Genomic DNA, 15,992 nt, shown 5'->3' with positions numbered 1-15,992 from the left:
AGATTTTACCCCTTACGGCTGCAAACCTGTGAGCTCATCTAGAACTCTATAAAGGCAAAGCCTAACAGGAGATTTGCTTTGGTATTCTTGGCGACAAGCAGTTAAAACATTACCAACATTATAGGAATACTGTCCTTTCCTTCCCATGCTATAACTAATCAACTCTGTACCAGTATTAACCACCTCTTCAACAACAATCCTCAGTTCTCAAGAACACAGGAACCATGGCAGTTCTGTAATACTGGACTATCATCCATGACTGGGATTCCAAGTTTCCCAACACAGGGACCTCATGGAAATATTTCTTTTATGCTAGGATCTACTCCAGATACCCACAGTTTTAATTAAGACCATCTGGTAACTCCCTGTATTGTAAAGACTCATTACAGTCAGGAGTATTAAAACACTCTTGGTATTTGTGATTTGGTATATAAGCTCCTGACAAAAAGCACTGTCTTTATATAGTCTCAATGCTCATGATGGCACGGAAGATCTTAAAAGTGAATCCTAAAAGGGGTGAAAAAAATGAAAAGGCAACCCCAAAGTTATCATTTACAATGCCCATGTAACTTGGGACTGCAGGTTTGGGGCTGGCAGTACCACTGGTTGAAGGGCAAGAAATGCCAAAATGAGTACACTGATTAGAAGACATGCATGACCAGGAACCTAATGATAACAAATAGGATAAATCTGTCTGCTCTGAAAATAGGAAGCAAGCAAATAAATAAATTATATTAAAAAAAACAACCAAACACCCACACCCGTCCCCCAGTCCCCCCCCCAAAAAAAACAAAACAAAACAAAACAAAACCTCTAAACAAACAAACAAAACCCCAAAAGAGTCCATAAAAACATTAACAACTCTACAGGAAATTATGCAAGGGTCTTTTCTCTTTAAATAAATAAATAAATTGATAAATCGCAAAAATGTTCCCTTCAGCCGTGCTGTTTCTTTAATTAGTCTTTCAAGACTCTTGTAGAGTTACATTTAAGTCTCAATCAGTGCAATTGTAAGCTGAAGTACACATGCAACTCACTCTAAATTATTTTCATCAGTACTTTCACTCACCAACACGCTTTCATTAAACTGATTCTGAAAACTACCAGAACCACATGCGGCCTGTATCTCTTCACCTGTATCACCCTCAGGTCTCTAAGATTCCGGACAGTACAGCAGAATGAAAACTCCAAGATCAATTTTAACTTTCTAAGAAATAAACAAATTTAGGCCTTTACAAGCCAGCATCATAAACACACCTGAAAAAAAGTACCTACTAAAAAAAACCCAAAACTCTGAAAATAAACCACACCAAACCCAAAAAGTACAACAAAAAATAAGGATGAAGCCAACACCAATATTTCCACAGCTGCCATTTTTATCAAGATACATCAGCAAGTTTTATAAACCACTTTACCTAACACTTACTGTGAAGATAACCATATAATTTATACATGTCACAGTTACATCTTTCAGGAAAAAGCATCTGACTTGTCATGTTGATGACGGACCCCAAGAATATGAATGGCTTACAAGCTGTGGTATGACCACATCAGCACCGGGAGGTGCTTATCGTGGTATCTAGGTGATAGTCAATCATTTAACAGGAAACCCAAACTTCCCACATGGAAGCTTGAAGGCAATGGCAAGCTGTAGACCTGGTGCTACCCATTGAGTTAATATTAATAACATGCTCAGACCTTGGCTTTTTATGACTCTTGCTCTCAGCACTTTCATACAGCTCTTCCATCGCAACAAACCTCTACAATTTCATACTGATGTTCTTGACACTCCTTCCTGGAGGCTGTGATAACCAGTTTTCTGTATTCCTGGTTTGCAGGTGGGAAATAGAGTTGTAAAAGAAAAATAAGAACTGCAAGAGGTATCTAGTAGCTATCCTGACAATTTGGATGCGTCTATAGGATTAACCAAGTTGAATCTCAAGTGCTTAAAGTCCCTTTGCATCAAACCCTTTGCAGTTTGTGGTGGCAATATTTTTAATTTTAGTGAGTATCTTAACTCACTACATATTGTAATCACAAAAAATACAACAGTTATATATCCTATGTGTGGAAAGGTATTCTCACATGGACCAAGAAAATTAAGACCAAGTTGTCTTCTCTCCTTATCCTGTCAGTAATACATAGAAAACAAAAGGAACATTTTCAAAACGTGTACAATATGAACTTAAATCCCCAAACTGCTTGTCATACTGATCACTAACAGCAACTTCCCCCCCTCACACTTTCCAAGAGCTTTGAGCCCTTAAATATGGGTTCTGAAACAGCAATGCAAGTAGCCTGCAGCCCCCAAGCATTTATTTTGCTAACTTATGCTGCAAGACTGGGCACACACACACAGAAACACTCTGAGCATCACATCAGATGTCATGTAGCAGTCAACTTGCCAGAAGCAGCCTGCAACTCCACATATTCATATTTGCAGAAACCAATTCTTCATCTACCTTTGGGATCAAGGTGCCCCAGCTGTAGGTTAAAGACAAACAGAACACTCCCAACCAACAGATGTAGGGGGAAAAAAAAAAAAAAAGAAAAAGAAAAAGAAAACAAAGATCAGTGTCAGCGTGACCTTACTGAGATTTGTTCAAAAAGCACTGCTTGTCAGGAGGTTCAACAAGAGGCAAGGATTAACTATCTTCAAATCCCATTTGCCTACTTATCTCATGTAGGCAAATCTCATTTTGCCTACACTGCAGTTTAGGCACCACCAGCACAGGGTGTTATTTATCAAATGTTAATAGTTCTGTAGCAATATTTGATGTGGTTATTTTTAGCCCACAATAAGCAAAGGGAACTTCCTCTTCCTTTCACGTGGACAGCTTCACAGAAAGACGCTTACTATTTGTTTTCACTTTGCTAAGTCCTTCTGATACTGACTGTGCATTTTATCCAGAGGAACAGCTGCCTCTCGCTTTCAACAAACATACGTTATCAGACTACATTCCTGGGATCAGGTAATTCTAACCCCTGAAAAGTATACTGCCACCACAGACAATGCTGCACCCACATACAAACATGAACTTTTCCAGCACTATACACCACCTTACTCACCTCGTGGTCCATCCCCAATGACATAAAATGTCATTGCCAGTATCCAGCTTGCTTATATTCTGCTTGAAGTAGCCAAGAAAAGACACTTGGAACAATATATAAAGGAATGAAGGGATAAAAGCTGCTATAAACCAAGAATGGCCAGATACTACCCTCTCTACCCTGCAGGATACACTTGGCTAATCCTATAATAAATGCACTCCTGATTCCGTACAACACAGGGGAAAAGAGCAGTGGCTTCTACTAATAAATCCAAGGATGATTTTTCCTTCCATATCTCATAAACTAGCTAACACTTGACACAGGGAAATATTATGTTCCATTTCTATGCCGAGCTATGCTGAGCTATTATTAGGAATGAAATGGTTTCCTATCTCAAAATACTATGAATTGCCACAAATATTCTAACTCAAAAGTGACAGGATCCTCTGGAGCCCAAACTGGACCTCAAGGTACACCCCAGCAACGCATGTAAAATGAAAAAGTTGGGAGTTGTGTTGCCTACAGCTTGCATGGCTCTGTGTCACCCCTGACAGTTCTGCCCATGGCTAGAAGAGTGTCTCTGCCCTTATTTCACTGTGTAGAAGTGTCTGGCAGGCGCAGGAAAGGCAGTCACCATTAAAGAAAGCCAGGGGATAGACTAAAGAAAGGGGAAACAGACCTAGTGCTGCCAAGCTTCTTCCTGATTCCCTGCCTCCCACTGGCCAGCAGAGAAGTGGCCTCCCCTCTCCTCATGCTCTCCCTCATTCAGGGGAGCATTTTTCCTCACCTATTCACTGTTTATTACTAAGGGGAGCCTTGCAATGATTAAGATAAGCCAGAGGGATATCAGGAGCAAAGGGAAGGACTGTAGCACCTTTTCTCGTTCTGAAAAGTCACAGCCTGTTTTCATCCCCTCAGACATCCTGATCTATCAGGTATCACAGGTTGAAGTGAAGTCAGTGAAAGCAGAAAAGTAAAGGGATTTCTGTGGATGACATGCACCCTGTGACAAACACATGAACTTCTCACTGAAGAAACAGACATCTCTGTCCTCCTAGGCACAGATGCTTTCTTTTCATTACTTTAGTGGATTTAGCTGTTGTCATATAGGAAGACTGAGACCAAGTGGCTTAGGTGGCACCCCCTCTAGGGATGGTACAAGAGATATTTAAAACCTATCTTAAAAAAAAAACACCCAGACAAAATGCCCTTTGCTGTCACACTGCAGTATAACCTCAGCAGGGGAAACGAGATGCGGTGCTCCAACAGACATCACAACAGGAAAGGTACCTTGCTCTAATTATAGTCTCTGTTCCACTGTATGTATCATCCCAAAGTAACCAGATTCATTATTAGACATGCAGAGGGAAACATGTGAACGCCAGTTTAAATTTACTACCATCTTTAAAACACTGACAGAAATCAAAGGTAGATCAAGAAGATCTCTGTGTTCCCCACCTTGGTAAGAAAAATTTTCTATGTTTGAACTGTGGCAATACTAGAAATGAATTGAAGGCTTTCCAAGAAACTCTGTCTTCCAAGCCAGAAGTGACATACTTTGTCGTTCTCAGTCTATAGCTTAAAATGTCAGCAGGTTCTAGCACAGTAAACTCCATAGCAGTAGGCAATTTAGTACAAAACTCAAATTATTCTTAGAACCACAAATTCCCTTAAAAAGAAAACAGTACCAGAGTCTTCAGCTGTGCTTCCAGGTTTATTACATGCATGCTCAGATCTCCCAGCAGGGTAAATTTTGTGGCATATGAGCACAATGTCTTGTTTCTGCTGACTTTGCCATAGAACATACATAGCATTTAAGGCTTCTCTCCATCTGCTAAGAAAAGGTGAGTCCTGTGCAATTTCCATAAAACTTCCTGGACTTTTTGAGCAAGTCTGGATGAGCAGCATGGGGATATAATGAGTGCTTCACAATTTGTGCCATGCAGCATCATGCCCCTGATCTACTGTTAGACACCTTAAAACCAGACCTTCCTCCTTGTGAATTCACACCCTTGCAGTATGTGAAAAAACAGTCAATGGGTCCAGCTTCAACCTATACAAAATCTGCAGTTACAGCTGTGGGGTTTGTTGGTTTGTTTTTTGTTTTTTGTTTTTTTTTTTTTTAACCCGCTACCACATTAATTCTTGATAGGATTTTTTTCATTACCATGTTAATGCAGCCTGATTTATCCAGCATTAACTAAGGTGTCCTTACCATTCCAAAGTGAAAAAGTTAATCAGAAAATACCCAAGAGAATTTATTTTAGCTCTATATAGTGGAAATAACAATCCAACAAAGACCAAGAGGAAGTGGCCATAGTTCTCAGTAGATAAGGAACCTCATCAAAAATCAACATTAAGAACAATTAATACTTCTGCAACTATAGATCCTACATGCCCAGCTTTAAACAGGAAAACATTTACACTTAAAAAAGATACCATCTTCATCCTTTAACTGTTCAAATCAAACTCTTCCCAAAAACAAGCACTTTACTGAAATAAAGGGCAAGGGCAAGCATAATGCTTAAAAAGCAGGAAGCACACTTAGGAGCTTTACCCGACCAAGAGATTTCTACCACATTCCAAAGCTGAAAGTAATATCTGAAATCCAATGCAAGATCTTCTGCAGTGTGCATACACTTTCATTTCTTCTTTTTTTTGAATGTAACCACCCTTTAATTTCCTTTACAAAAAGGAAATTTTATTTCCTATACATTAGCTTACATAAAGCTGGCATCTAGCACAAATACATTAACCCTATCTTCTGCTCCAGAACAGAAAGAAGCGTGAATGACAACACCCAGACTGGCCACTGACAAGAAACAGCTGACCTTTTTCTCTGTGAAGGGGTGTTAAAAATATGTGGATTTAATTCTAGTCAAAACAACTTCATAGTATAAAATGTATAGTCTAACTGTGAATGACCAAAGCATATTTCAGAGATAAGTATATTCAAAGCATATTCAAAGATAAGTGCTGACATAAGCCCAAATTCCGTGCACAGTTACAGAAATTGTGCATTCAGATATGGAAACTGCATAGGTTGAGTTCTTACTTGCAATTACAATTTGGGAACAACTCTAGTATATAGTGGACAGCTGACCTTTTTAAGTGGACAAAGAGAGCTTTGCCAAAAAGGAAATTCATGGAAATACCAAAATAACCTAAAGAGAGAAAGAAAATCCGGCCAACAATTTTTCCAGTAGACACATCTTGTTGCTGCAGGACAGGCCACTCATAGAAACCACAACACTTTGCCTCCCAGGGCTACAAGAAATAGGAAAGTGAATGGAAGTAACCCTGGTGCTATTTTGGGAAAGGTGCAAATAACTATCTTCTTGTCTGTTGATTTCTCTGACAGCATCTCTCCTTTCTCCTGCAGGTTCACACCACTTGCAGGAACTGCTCACACAGCCCACCTCCTATTGGGAGCAAAGGATGAAATGAAATGAAATGAAAACAGCAGTGAATCCAGACTCTGAGGAGAAGGACAAGTGTTTCCTTCCGCAGGTCTTACAGATGCCTTGAAGCCTGCTTGATCTCTAAAACTGGTAATGAGCTTGAACTGTTTTCTTTATTAGTTGCCTACAGAAGCGTTACACTCTTCATTACTTTGATACAGCACATCTGAAAGCAGAGAAAGAAGCAGCAAATTCAAGTGAAATGCAGAGTTTTGTTTTTACCTGGCATTGGCTCCTTTAAGGTCACAGAAGTGTGAGAGTAAAGCTTTCACTACATCATTGCAGACAACTTTAACTACATCAATGTGACTCAGCCTCTGTCGCAGCTGCTTGGCAATCTCCCAGAAGTCTTCAGATAGCAGCTGGTACAGCTGTCCTTCATCTCTGCTGAGTTGCCCATACCAGGACAGGATGTAATCTCTATAGCTGTAGTCAAACACTGAAAGGAGAAACAAAACAATAAATAGCAAAAACTGCAAAAGGAAAAGGCACACCGAGATAACTTAAATCCTCCACCCTTCTCCTCAAAAATTAAATGGGTAATAAGTTTCACATCTTCTTCTTCAGGTTTTAAATTCTTGTCAAAGAAAGTAAGGTTGAAGAAAGTTACAGAAATCTGCACCTACCGGGTTACTGGAGGTCATTTTGCAAAGCAAAGCCTGTAAGTGGATTTGCTCAGGCAGTCAGGTTACTAGCTACACACAAACCTCAGACTAACACCTGTCTCTCAACAGTGGATTTGGTTATATGAGCTATCATATAATGTGACTGTGTCTAGGCTGTTGCAGACTGAAACCAGCCTTCTTTACATAGGAATACAACAGTCTGCACTCCAAAGTCACAGTTAGAAGGGGAGGTGGTAACATTACTGGATTTCAGAAGACATATACAATAGTGAACAACACTGTAGAAAGTACATTATAGGATCAGAAGATCTAGAGATAAGAGAGACCAAGGAGATTAACGAGACAGCATGAATTTAAAAAATGACAAGGTATTCCAAACCATATCTGCAAGCAATAACCAAGATTACTGTAATTGAAAGTCCCTTGGCAACACCACCTTCTACCATTCTGACTTTTCTTTTTGACAATACCTCTGTGCTGCCAGTTTTACTGATGTTTCACTATAGCAGATGTCCCTGGAGGTCTAGGAGGGAACAGGAGGTGTTCAGGGAGCACGCATGGGCCACGTTTAGCAGTTACAACAAGATGGGGAAAAAGCTGGAGTGGAAGGAAGAATCAGTTTGCATCTACCAGAGGGACAACTCAACAAGAAAGGGGAAAATAAATCATGTCCCTAATAATCTGAGCAGCTGCTTTACCAGATGTCTTGATTTCAGACTTTTTATATCAAAAGTACATATCATTTGTCAGTGTAAGCCCATGGTGCAAATTAATCACAGGACTCCACTATTTCTTACTTTCCACTTTGATAGAAGTCATTTGCTTGGCAGATTAAACTATAAAAAGCTCCCTGGCACTGCAACAGTGAACTAACAACATACTAACAGCAGAACAACTTACACTGAATCTTTTTGCCTGCCTGAAATACTAGCAGACCTCATCCAGTATCACCTTGTTAAAAACATTTCAAAATAAAAGGCTAAAAGTGATAAAAGTTCCTAGTCAAATGCTTCATAAATCAACTTCCTCAGGTTTATTAAGAAAGAAACAAGTCACTTCACTGAATACGCTGAAATATACAGTTAAAAGCCTTTTGCTAAGATATTTCAAGGCTTTTAAATTAATTATCCAGAACAAAACAAAACAAACTATTTCAATAAACAAATAAAAGTTTTGATTCTTTTTTCTGATCCAGGAAAGAAAAAAATACAGAGAGCCATATTACAGGATTGGAACTTCCAATGTTGAAACATACCCAATTTTGTTACTTTTCTAAAACAGAAGAAATCATATTTCATTGAAAACTCTCACCCACAAATACTACAAAGTGCTAAAGACAGTTATAAAAGGTAGTGGTCTTCTGATAAGCAAGATGAAAAATAATCCCTTGATACACTGAAGAGAAACTGGGAATAGCATTTTAAAAAATGACGTTTATTACTTATCTCAAGTCTCCCATCATAACACAAATTTAAATTATCTATTTTTTCCACAGCTGTCCCCATGTCCTTCTGCAACCACCTTTTTCTTATAGCTTGGTTACTCTCTTCTGTTGCGATACCTGAAATGCTGTGGAAAACTGATCATAGCGTGGATTCTTTTTTTCATCTACTCTGTAAGAAATCCAGAATTTCTCAAGTGCTTTCAAAACACACTGCATTGTGGTATTTGCTATCATCATCGCTGGCAGATAATGACTTTTTCAGATTTTCTTACAGATGCCCTCTCAACCCTTTGCAAGTGTGCAAAGTAGCATATTTCTTCAGCATCTTTTGCCTAAGAAGCTAAGTCATAGTATAGAGCGGTGGCTCCTATAGACATCTATTAGACAGAACTCTACAAAACAAGAGTACAAGAGTAAAACTTGTACCTTGATCCCTTAGACTATATTCTGTTTCTCAACACATATCTATTCCTACTGACCGCTAATTTATAACTGTATTTTTAGACAACTCCTCTCCAAAATGAGCTCAGTTCCTAGTTCACTCCATGATCAGCTTCACACTCAATGTTAAGTCTCTGCTCTGGTCAAGCACAACATTCAAACATGTAACAATGTTAATTAGCAAAGTATCATGAGTATAAAACTCTTGCAACTTTACTATACTCACAGTTGAAATACCTGAAGCAAGATCTATTACGGTGGGAAAACTGCTCAGACACAGTAAGGTGAAGGTATGGGTCTTCATCTAGGTGTATCAACACAAAAGAACCACGAAATCTAGTGGCAGTATCAAACTACAGACAAAATATCACCAATCATCACCAAAAATTAAGCCATGCGAGTATGAAATACCTCACTCGTGTTCCTCTGCCAGTTCCACACTTTCAACACCTTAAATGGATTACCCCACTTTAAACCACATTTTCCTGCACCTATCTTTTATAAATTTCTTCCTTCTATGGTTTTCTTGTCACTTCTGAGCCTTGTTGCCCTTCCTGCACCACAACAGTTTAACCATCCTGCTCTCTATAAAATCTGGGGCTCTTTAGAGCCTAGAATGTATGCCCAAATGAGCAATGCAACAGCTTTCAGGACTTTGTTTAAAAAAAAAAAAAGAAAAAATTTAAAAAATCTAAGAGGGATACCAGCCACAAACACTACCAGCAGCAGTCTGTGCTGGGCTAACACACTGCCTCATCCATATGTGTCATCCTGGCCATGATGCGCTTTGCTGCTTTAGTTTCATGCCCGTTGGTGCAGCTGGTGCCTCTTTCAGCACCCTAAAGCAATACAGAAAACAAATCTAAGAATTTTACAGAGGGAAAACAAATCTAAGAATTTTACTTCCTTCAGAGAAGAAATCCGCTCATGCATCTAGTTGTTGTGGTTTGAGCCTACTCAGCAGCTAAACGCCCCGCAGTCGCTCACCCACCCTCCCCCCACTTGGGAATGGGGATGGAATCAGAGGGGCAAAGGGAGACTCGCGGGTTGAGATAAAAACAGTTTAATAACAGTAACAGAACAACACGCTGACAGCAGTATCAGCGGGTAATGTACCATACAGCTGCTCACCACCCACCGACCAACACCCACCTGCCCCCGGCCAGTGATCCCAAACACCAAGGCCCCGCAGCCACACTCCCAGAAGTGGCAGCCCCTCCTGGCCCACTCCTGCCTTTATATAGTGAGCACAAGGTCACATGACATGGACTATCGGCCAATCGGGGCCCAGCCCTCCAGCTGTGCTCCCCCCGCCCCCGCACACAGGTGAGGGCACTGGGGCCTGGGGAGCCCCTGGGGTCTCAGGGGGCTGCAGCTCCTCCCGCTGCCAGACCAACGGGAACTCTAGGCCAGCCCCAACCAGGACACTAGTCTTACTATTTTTACACTGCATGTTCTTCAAAACATTGAAAACAATTGATCAGAAGACAAGTAAGTAGTAAAAAGAAAATCAGAACATACTTTCAGGACAATACCTTACTACACATAACTCAGTCACTACAAACATGAAATAAATTCCTTCTGATCAAATCAGATGCACTGACAGCAATTGGCCTGAGGCAAAACTGCAGAAACTTCTACTGCATTTTCTAAATTAGTTCGGAAGATCCAAGCCCTCAGTTGTTATAATCTGATTAAACGTCACTCCCGCATGAACTTGAAGTTGAGCCTCTTCAATTACTCTTTTTAAAGACTATAAACTAAAAGAGTTTTGGGAGAGCCACAGGCTTGTGCAGAGGTTAGTGAGGACACCCCTACAGACCCTACCTTCACTCCTAACCCCACGCAGGTCTGCAGTAACTACTGATCCCTTCTTTCACGTTCATTCATTCAGAGTTTCAGTGGCAAAACAAGAGCCAGTAGGTCAGGCTGGCTTCAAATCTGCAATTTGCAGAGCTTCACATTAGACAGTTTTTACACTGCTAAGATTCATTACCGGACTTTATGAAAAATAACATAGAAATCCCAGTAACAACTACTAAAAGTCTACCCGTTTTCTCAAAGTGATGTTAAAAAAAAACAGACTAGAAATATTATCCCTATGCAAGTGCAGACACAGACTTCCAAGTTTCAAACAAGAAGTAAATACCCCTTTCTGAAAGCACTGGAGAGATCAGAACCATTACATTAAATTACAATCAAATCCAAAACGCTTATATGACTATATGAACCACAGAAGAAAAGGTACAGCTACAACACTGGCTTAAGTTATTCTACAACAGAAAGCATCGCAATCGGTAAAATAGAAATGCAACATTAATGTGTTAAGACCTGCAACAGGAAACCATTATCAGACAGCCAAGAAGCATTATTACGATGCTGTGCTACTACTAGATTTAACATGTGTGATATGGTGATCATAAGCACTACTTGAAGAGAAGTACTTTCAATAAAAATTTAATGGAAGGTGACATACTATACCACCATTAAGTACCCAGCAAAGGACTGTTCTATAGAAGGAAATATTAAATGCTTACTTGTTACAGCTACTACTTTTCCCCCTGTCAAAAACCAATTCAGTTAAAAAAAAAGGGCACCTTAGCTTCATCCTCAAAAATCAAACTAAAATATTGAAGCCCCTATGCTGAAGTCCCTAAAAGTTACTGAAAAATACTCTGAATATGCAACTCTATCACTTCAAGACATTAATTTTTAAATTTAAAGAGATAAAGTCCATTTTTCACTTACTGTATTTTAGACTTTGTTATGTTTTAGCTATACAATACAAATTAAGACGATGAGGTTTTATTAACTTTATTTAGTGAAGTTTCTCATGCCCACTGAATCTTTATTTAGACCATGGTGTTAAAGGCTGGAAAAACGCTAGGTAAATGACCCAGCTTCAGCAACTGGGAACATTGCCCCAGTCACTAGCAATAGCGATTTATAGATTTCAGTTCTCTTGTTACAGTTTATGCTTGGAAAAACACTAGCATCTCTTGGTTTACTTGCATTTTACAATATTATTCAAACACTACGAAACCGATGTGTTTAATGGAATCTATGTTATCATTGTGGAGTATATTGATGGATAGTATCTGTGCTAAAGGGATCATACCTTGACAGTCTCCCATTCCACATTGTTTATTTTTTTTAACATTTTCTTGACGTTTGTTGCTTTAATAATTATTATGAATGTGCAGAAAAAAACATGGAAATTTCCAAATATATAAACAATAGAGAAAAAAAAAGTGTTAAAAAGATCTAAGAAATACATTAAAAGAAAAAAAATAATCAGACAAATTTCTGTTCGAAGAGTTTTGCCCATGTACCCTTTGCCAAGAGTTCCTAGCTCCAAGTGTCTGAATCCCAGTACCAGAGAATATGAATACAAATTGAGTCTTGCTCATATTTTGGACCTAAATAACTCTTTTTGAGAGCTGTGGGGAAAAAAAAAAAAAAGAATACAGCTTTAGAAATAGAGAGTGGCAGAAACTACTGCATTTTTTTTTTCCTAAATGTCAATTTGTGGATCTTAAATTGGGAAATTAGATAGATTGGGAAAAAATTCCTTCTGTAAAAAGAACTCCTGCCTTACATCCCTAACAGTTCTAAGGGGTCAACAAGAACACAAGCAAGGTCTGATCAAAAGGTACAATTTAACTAAATTCCCAAAATATTTCCAACAAGGTCACCTCAACTCAGGGTTGAAGATAAGCCACTATGAAAGAAGAGATGGCTCTCTAGCATGAAATATTTTAAAAGCTAAGAAACACAGGATATGAATGAATAGTCAATTTTCACAGCAGAAGAATTTCACCAATAGATTTCTGCCGGGATTTGTGTTATGGCCCACGCTGTTTTATTTACTCATAAATGACCCAGTAAAGCAGGTAAGTAATATGGAGACCAATTTTCCTGGCACTGCTAAAGCAGTAGAGACAAAGACTGACTGTGAAGACTAACAAAAAGACTCCAGGATATGGGGTAATATAAATGGAAGATGAAATTCCATTCCTAGGAAACCAGCTACACACATGGCAGATAAATCTACTGACAGCTACAGCCCTCAGCCCAAACAGTATGCTGCACAACAGCAGCATGAGCCTGAGCACAGTCTCTCAAGGGACACGTTCCTAAACTACCCTATGATATAGGCTGAAAACATGAAGTTACCAGATAAGCAACAGGACGCATTAAATGGTTGAAAGTATTTGTAAAAGTGGGTCATCTTTCCTTTGTGTAAGATAAATGAAGGGCAAACAAGAATCAAATCAATCTATCAAGAAAAAGCATGAAAAATACTGAAAAAACACATTTCAGTGTTAGTCACTCAGGTACTACCAGTTGAAAAAGGGACTCGTAGGTTTACAACTAAAAGGCCTTCTCTTTCTGCCATATTCAACGAGAAAAAACTTTTTATAACGTTACACTTGTTCTGATTTTGAGCACTTCAATTTCATAAAACACACCACACAGCAGCAGGGCTAATTCACAGCTTTCCCTCACCTTGTATCTACACCTTATGCAAGCATGCTATAATTAAGAAAGTAGCAGCGCACTGAAGCACCACCCTTTTATACCACTCTGTTGTCAGTGGGAGCCAGGAAAGAAGTTTAGAACTGAGCTGTGAACCAACGTAAAAGGAAGTTCCTTCTTGGTGGTGCTTAGTGACCAATATTGTAGGAAGACAATTCCCAACAACTCTGCTACATTGGCTTTGATGAGACAAGAAACCACCCAAGACATGGGCAACTATTATCAGCCAATGCCCATCACCAGAAAACTATCTTAGCATCATAATGGTTTTAGGTTCATTAAAATGAGACTGATGGTTGAAAGGGAAACGTGCACAACTCCTTCAATTAAAACTAAGGATGATCGCTGATCCTTCCCACTACACTAACAGACTATGATGAGAACATCAGGGAAAATGCAGTAAAGCATTTGACAGCTTGTCAAGTGAGACACACCACAGAACATCAGGGAACAGTGCAGTAATTGAGAACCACTCTAAATCCAGAGAGAAAAACCAGCACAGCCTGGCTGTATCACCAACAAAAGCATGGCATGACTGAGAAACAGTCAATGGGCAATTCTTGAGGGGTGCAAGGCAGTTAGCAACCAACAGTAAACCCTAGGCAAAATTAATTACACATGAAAAACAGGTAAAGAATTCTGAATTAACCAAGGGGCTGTCTCTTCATTAACAGCAATAGCATTTCTATAATTCGGTGATGCTGGCTCCTCTGAAAATACTATTCTTGCATCTCTAAGGTAATGTAAAGAGACATAAAATCTGATTAAAAAAAAAACAAACAAACAAACAAACAAACAAAAAACAACTGCAAAACCCCATCAACTCCGATAATCTGACAATACCTATTCAAAACATCAAGTGGCAGTAGGATTCTGAACTGGTCCCCAAGACTAAAACCTCAGGAGAACTGAAAGTTTCCTAACTAGATGAATGAGATTTTTTAAAGCATTTTGTTGAACAGTTAGATCTAGACAGCAAGAACTTAGCAAAAATTCTTGGGATTCACAAGTACTTTAATCCTCCAGTGTAAGACTGATTAGCACTAGAGTATGGCACTAATGAAACAGAAATACAGACAGTATTTTTTATATTATTAGTAATAAAGGTGTATTTAGCCATGACCTTGTAAGAAAAGCATTCACAATATCAGAACTACAAATTTTGGAACTGTCACAGGGCAAGGAATGTGTCCTGTCTATTTTCAGACAGACTGGTCATTTTACTCTTAATAGAAAAGTAAAATGTTTCTTTTTGGGACTCATTCCATATCTCAAACTTAAGTTGACTCAGACATCTCCCAAAACCAAAAAGCTTGCTTAAGTCTACATGTGGTAGAGTGAAAAGTACAGTCTCACCCTTGATAAACTGCATAACGGAGGAGAAGTTGGCTTCGTTAGGTGCTTAGGCTTGGAAGAAATACAACCAAATCTAACAAGTTTGCTCTCCAAAATGCAGAGTGAGAATGGAGAATAAAAGCTACTCTGAAAAGAAACAGCAGAAAGGTAAGCTGTCACAACAGAAGGTCCTCAACTCTGAAAAATGAATCACTTAAATATTGTTAACTTTCTTTCAGCTCTACTGAGTAAGGATGGACTCATGCATCCAACTGAATGATCTGCAGAATAAATACCTCCGATGAAGACAGCTCCCATATTTTTTACAGGCACATCAGTTACTCTTATGTGCAAGTAACAGGAGGGAAGTGTAACACAACTATCTTTCCCCCAGTATTACACAATACCTGTTGTCTGCCTCCAGATAACCCCACTACCTCTGATTCTGTGCCAATTATGTCAAGGCTTCATTTCAGACTCCAGTGCAGGACAACCAAAATGCAAAGTACACATGTGAGAACACAGCACATAACTTATTAGTGCTTGTTTCATACATATAATGTTTAGACCTCATGATTCTTTTCAGGTCATCAGGAATTCTATCATCTGACTAATTCAAGATGAAAATGGTGCCTAAAAACAAAGGATGACATGTTATAATAGTTCATTTTCACAGAAACATCACATAATAGGTGAAGTGTTCTAATTTTATATTTTAGCTGCATATCCTGCTAACAGTTATTCATAAGTAATAAATATTAAATAAAATAAAAACATTACACACACCAAGAAGCTTTCATAAGACAACCAACCTGTTTAAAGCAGTGTTAATTTTAAAACATACTCTCCAGATGTTAAAAAAAGGAAAAAAAAAGTGATGCAAAGAAATCTTAAAGGAAAAAATATTCAAAATTAGATAAAATATTTACAAAATAATGAATTGGAATCAAATTTTGTAAGTATTTTTTAAAAGCTACAATACACAATTCTTCATGTGTTTTCTTTTAATATGCAAGCCAGGTTTTTTTTCTCCCCGATCATCTTTACGTTCCAACCTAGCATAATCTTTTAATTAACAAATCAAAAAACTCTTAC

General features: G+C 38.7%; 1 protein-coding gene across 2 annotated transcripts in view; it reads right to left on the bottom strand.

Moving 5' to 3' along the window:
* SNX25 (sorting nexin 25) overlaps positions 1 to 15,992 on the bottom strand; it is an 86,627-nt gene that overhangs the window by 56,261 nt on the left and 14,374 nt on the right. For both annotated transcript variants that reach the window (XM_042807576.1, XM_042807575.1), the window contains exon 3: positions 6,735 to 6,951. In XM_042807576.1, coding sequence (XP_042663510.1) covers positions 6,735 to 6,951 — 217 coding nt within the window. The remainder of the gene's footprint in view (positions 1 to 6,734; positions 6,952 to 15,992) is intronic.

This window comes from Tyto alba, unplaced genomic scaffold (genome assembly GCF_018691265.1).
Source record: "Tyto alba isolate M040663 unplaced genomic scaffold, T.alba_DEE_v4.0 Super-Scaffold_6, whole genome shotgun sequence".
Classification (NCBI taxonomy): Eukaryota; Metazoa; Chordata; class Aves; order Strigiformes; family Tytonidae; genus Tyto; species Tyto alba.
Note: the sequence above shows the minus strand (reverse complement) of the source record. Positions and strands in the feature narration are given on the sequence as shown.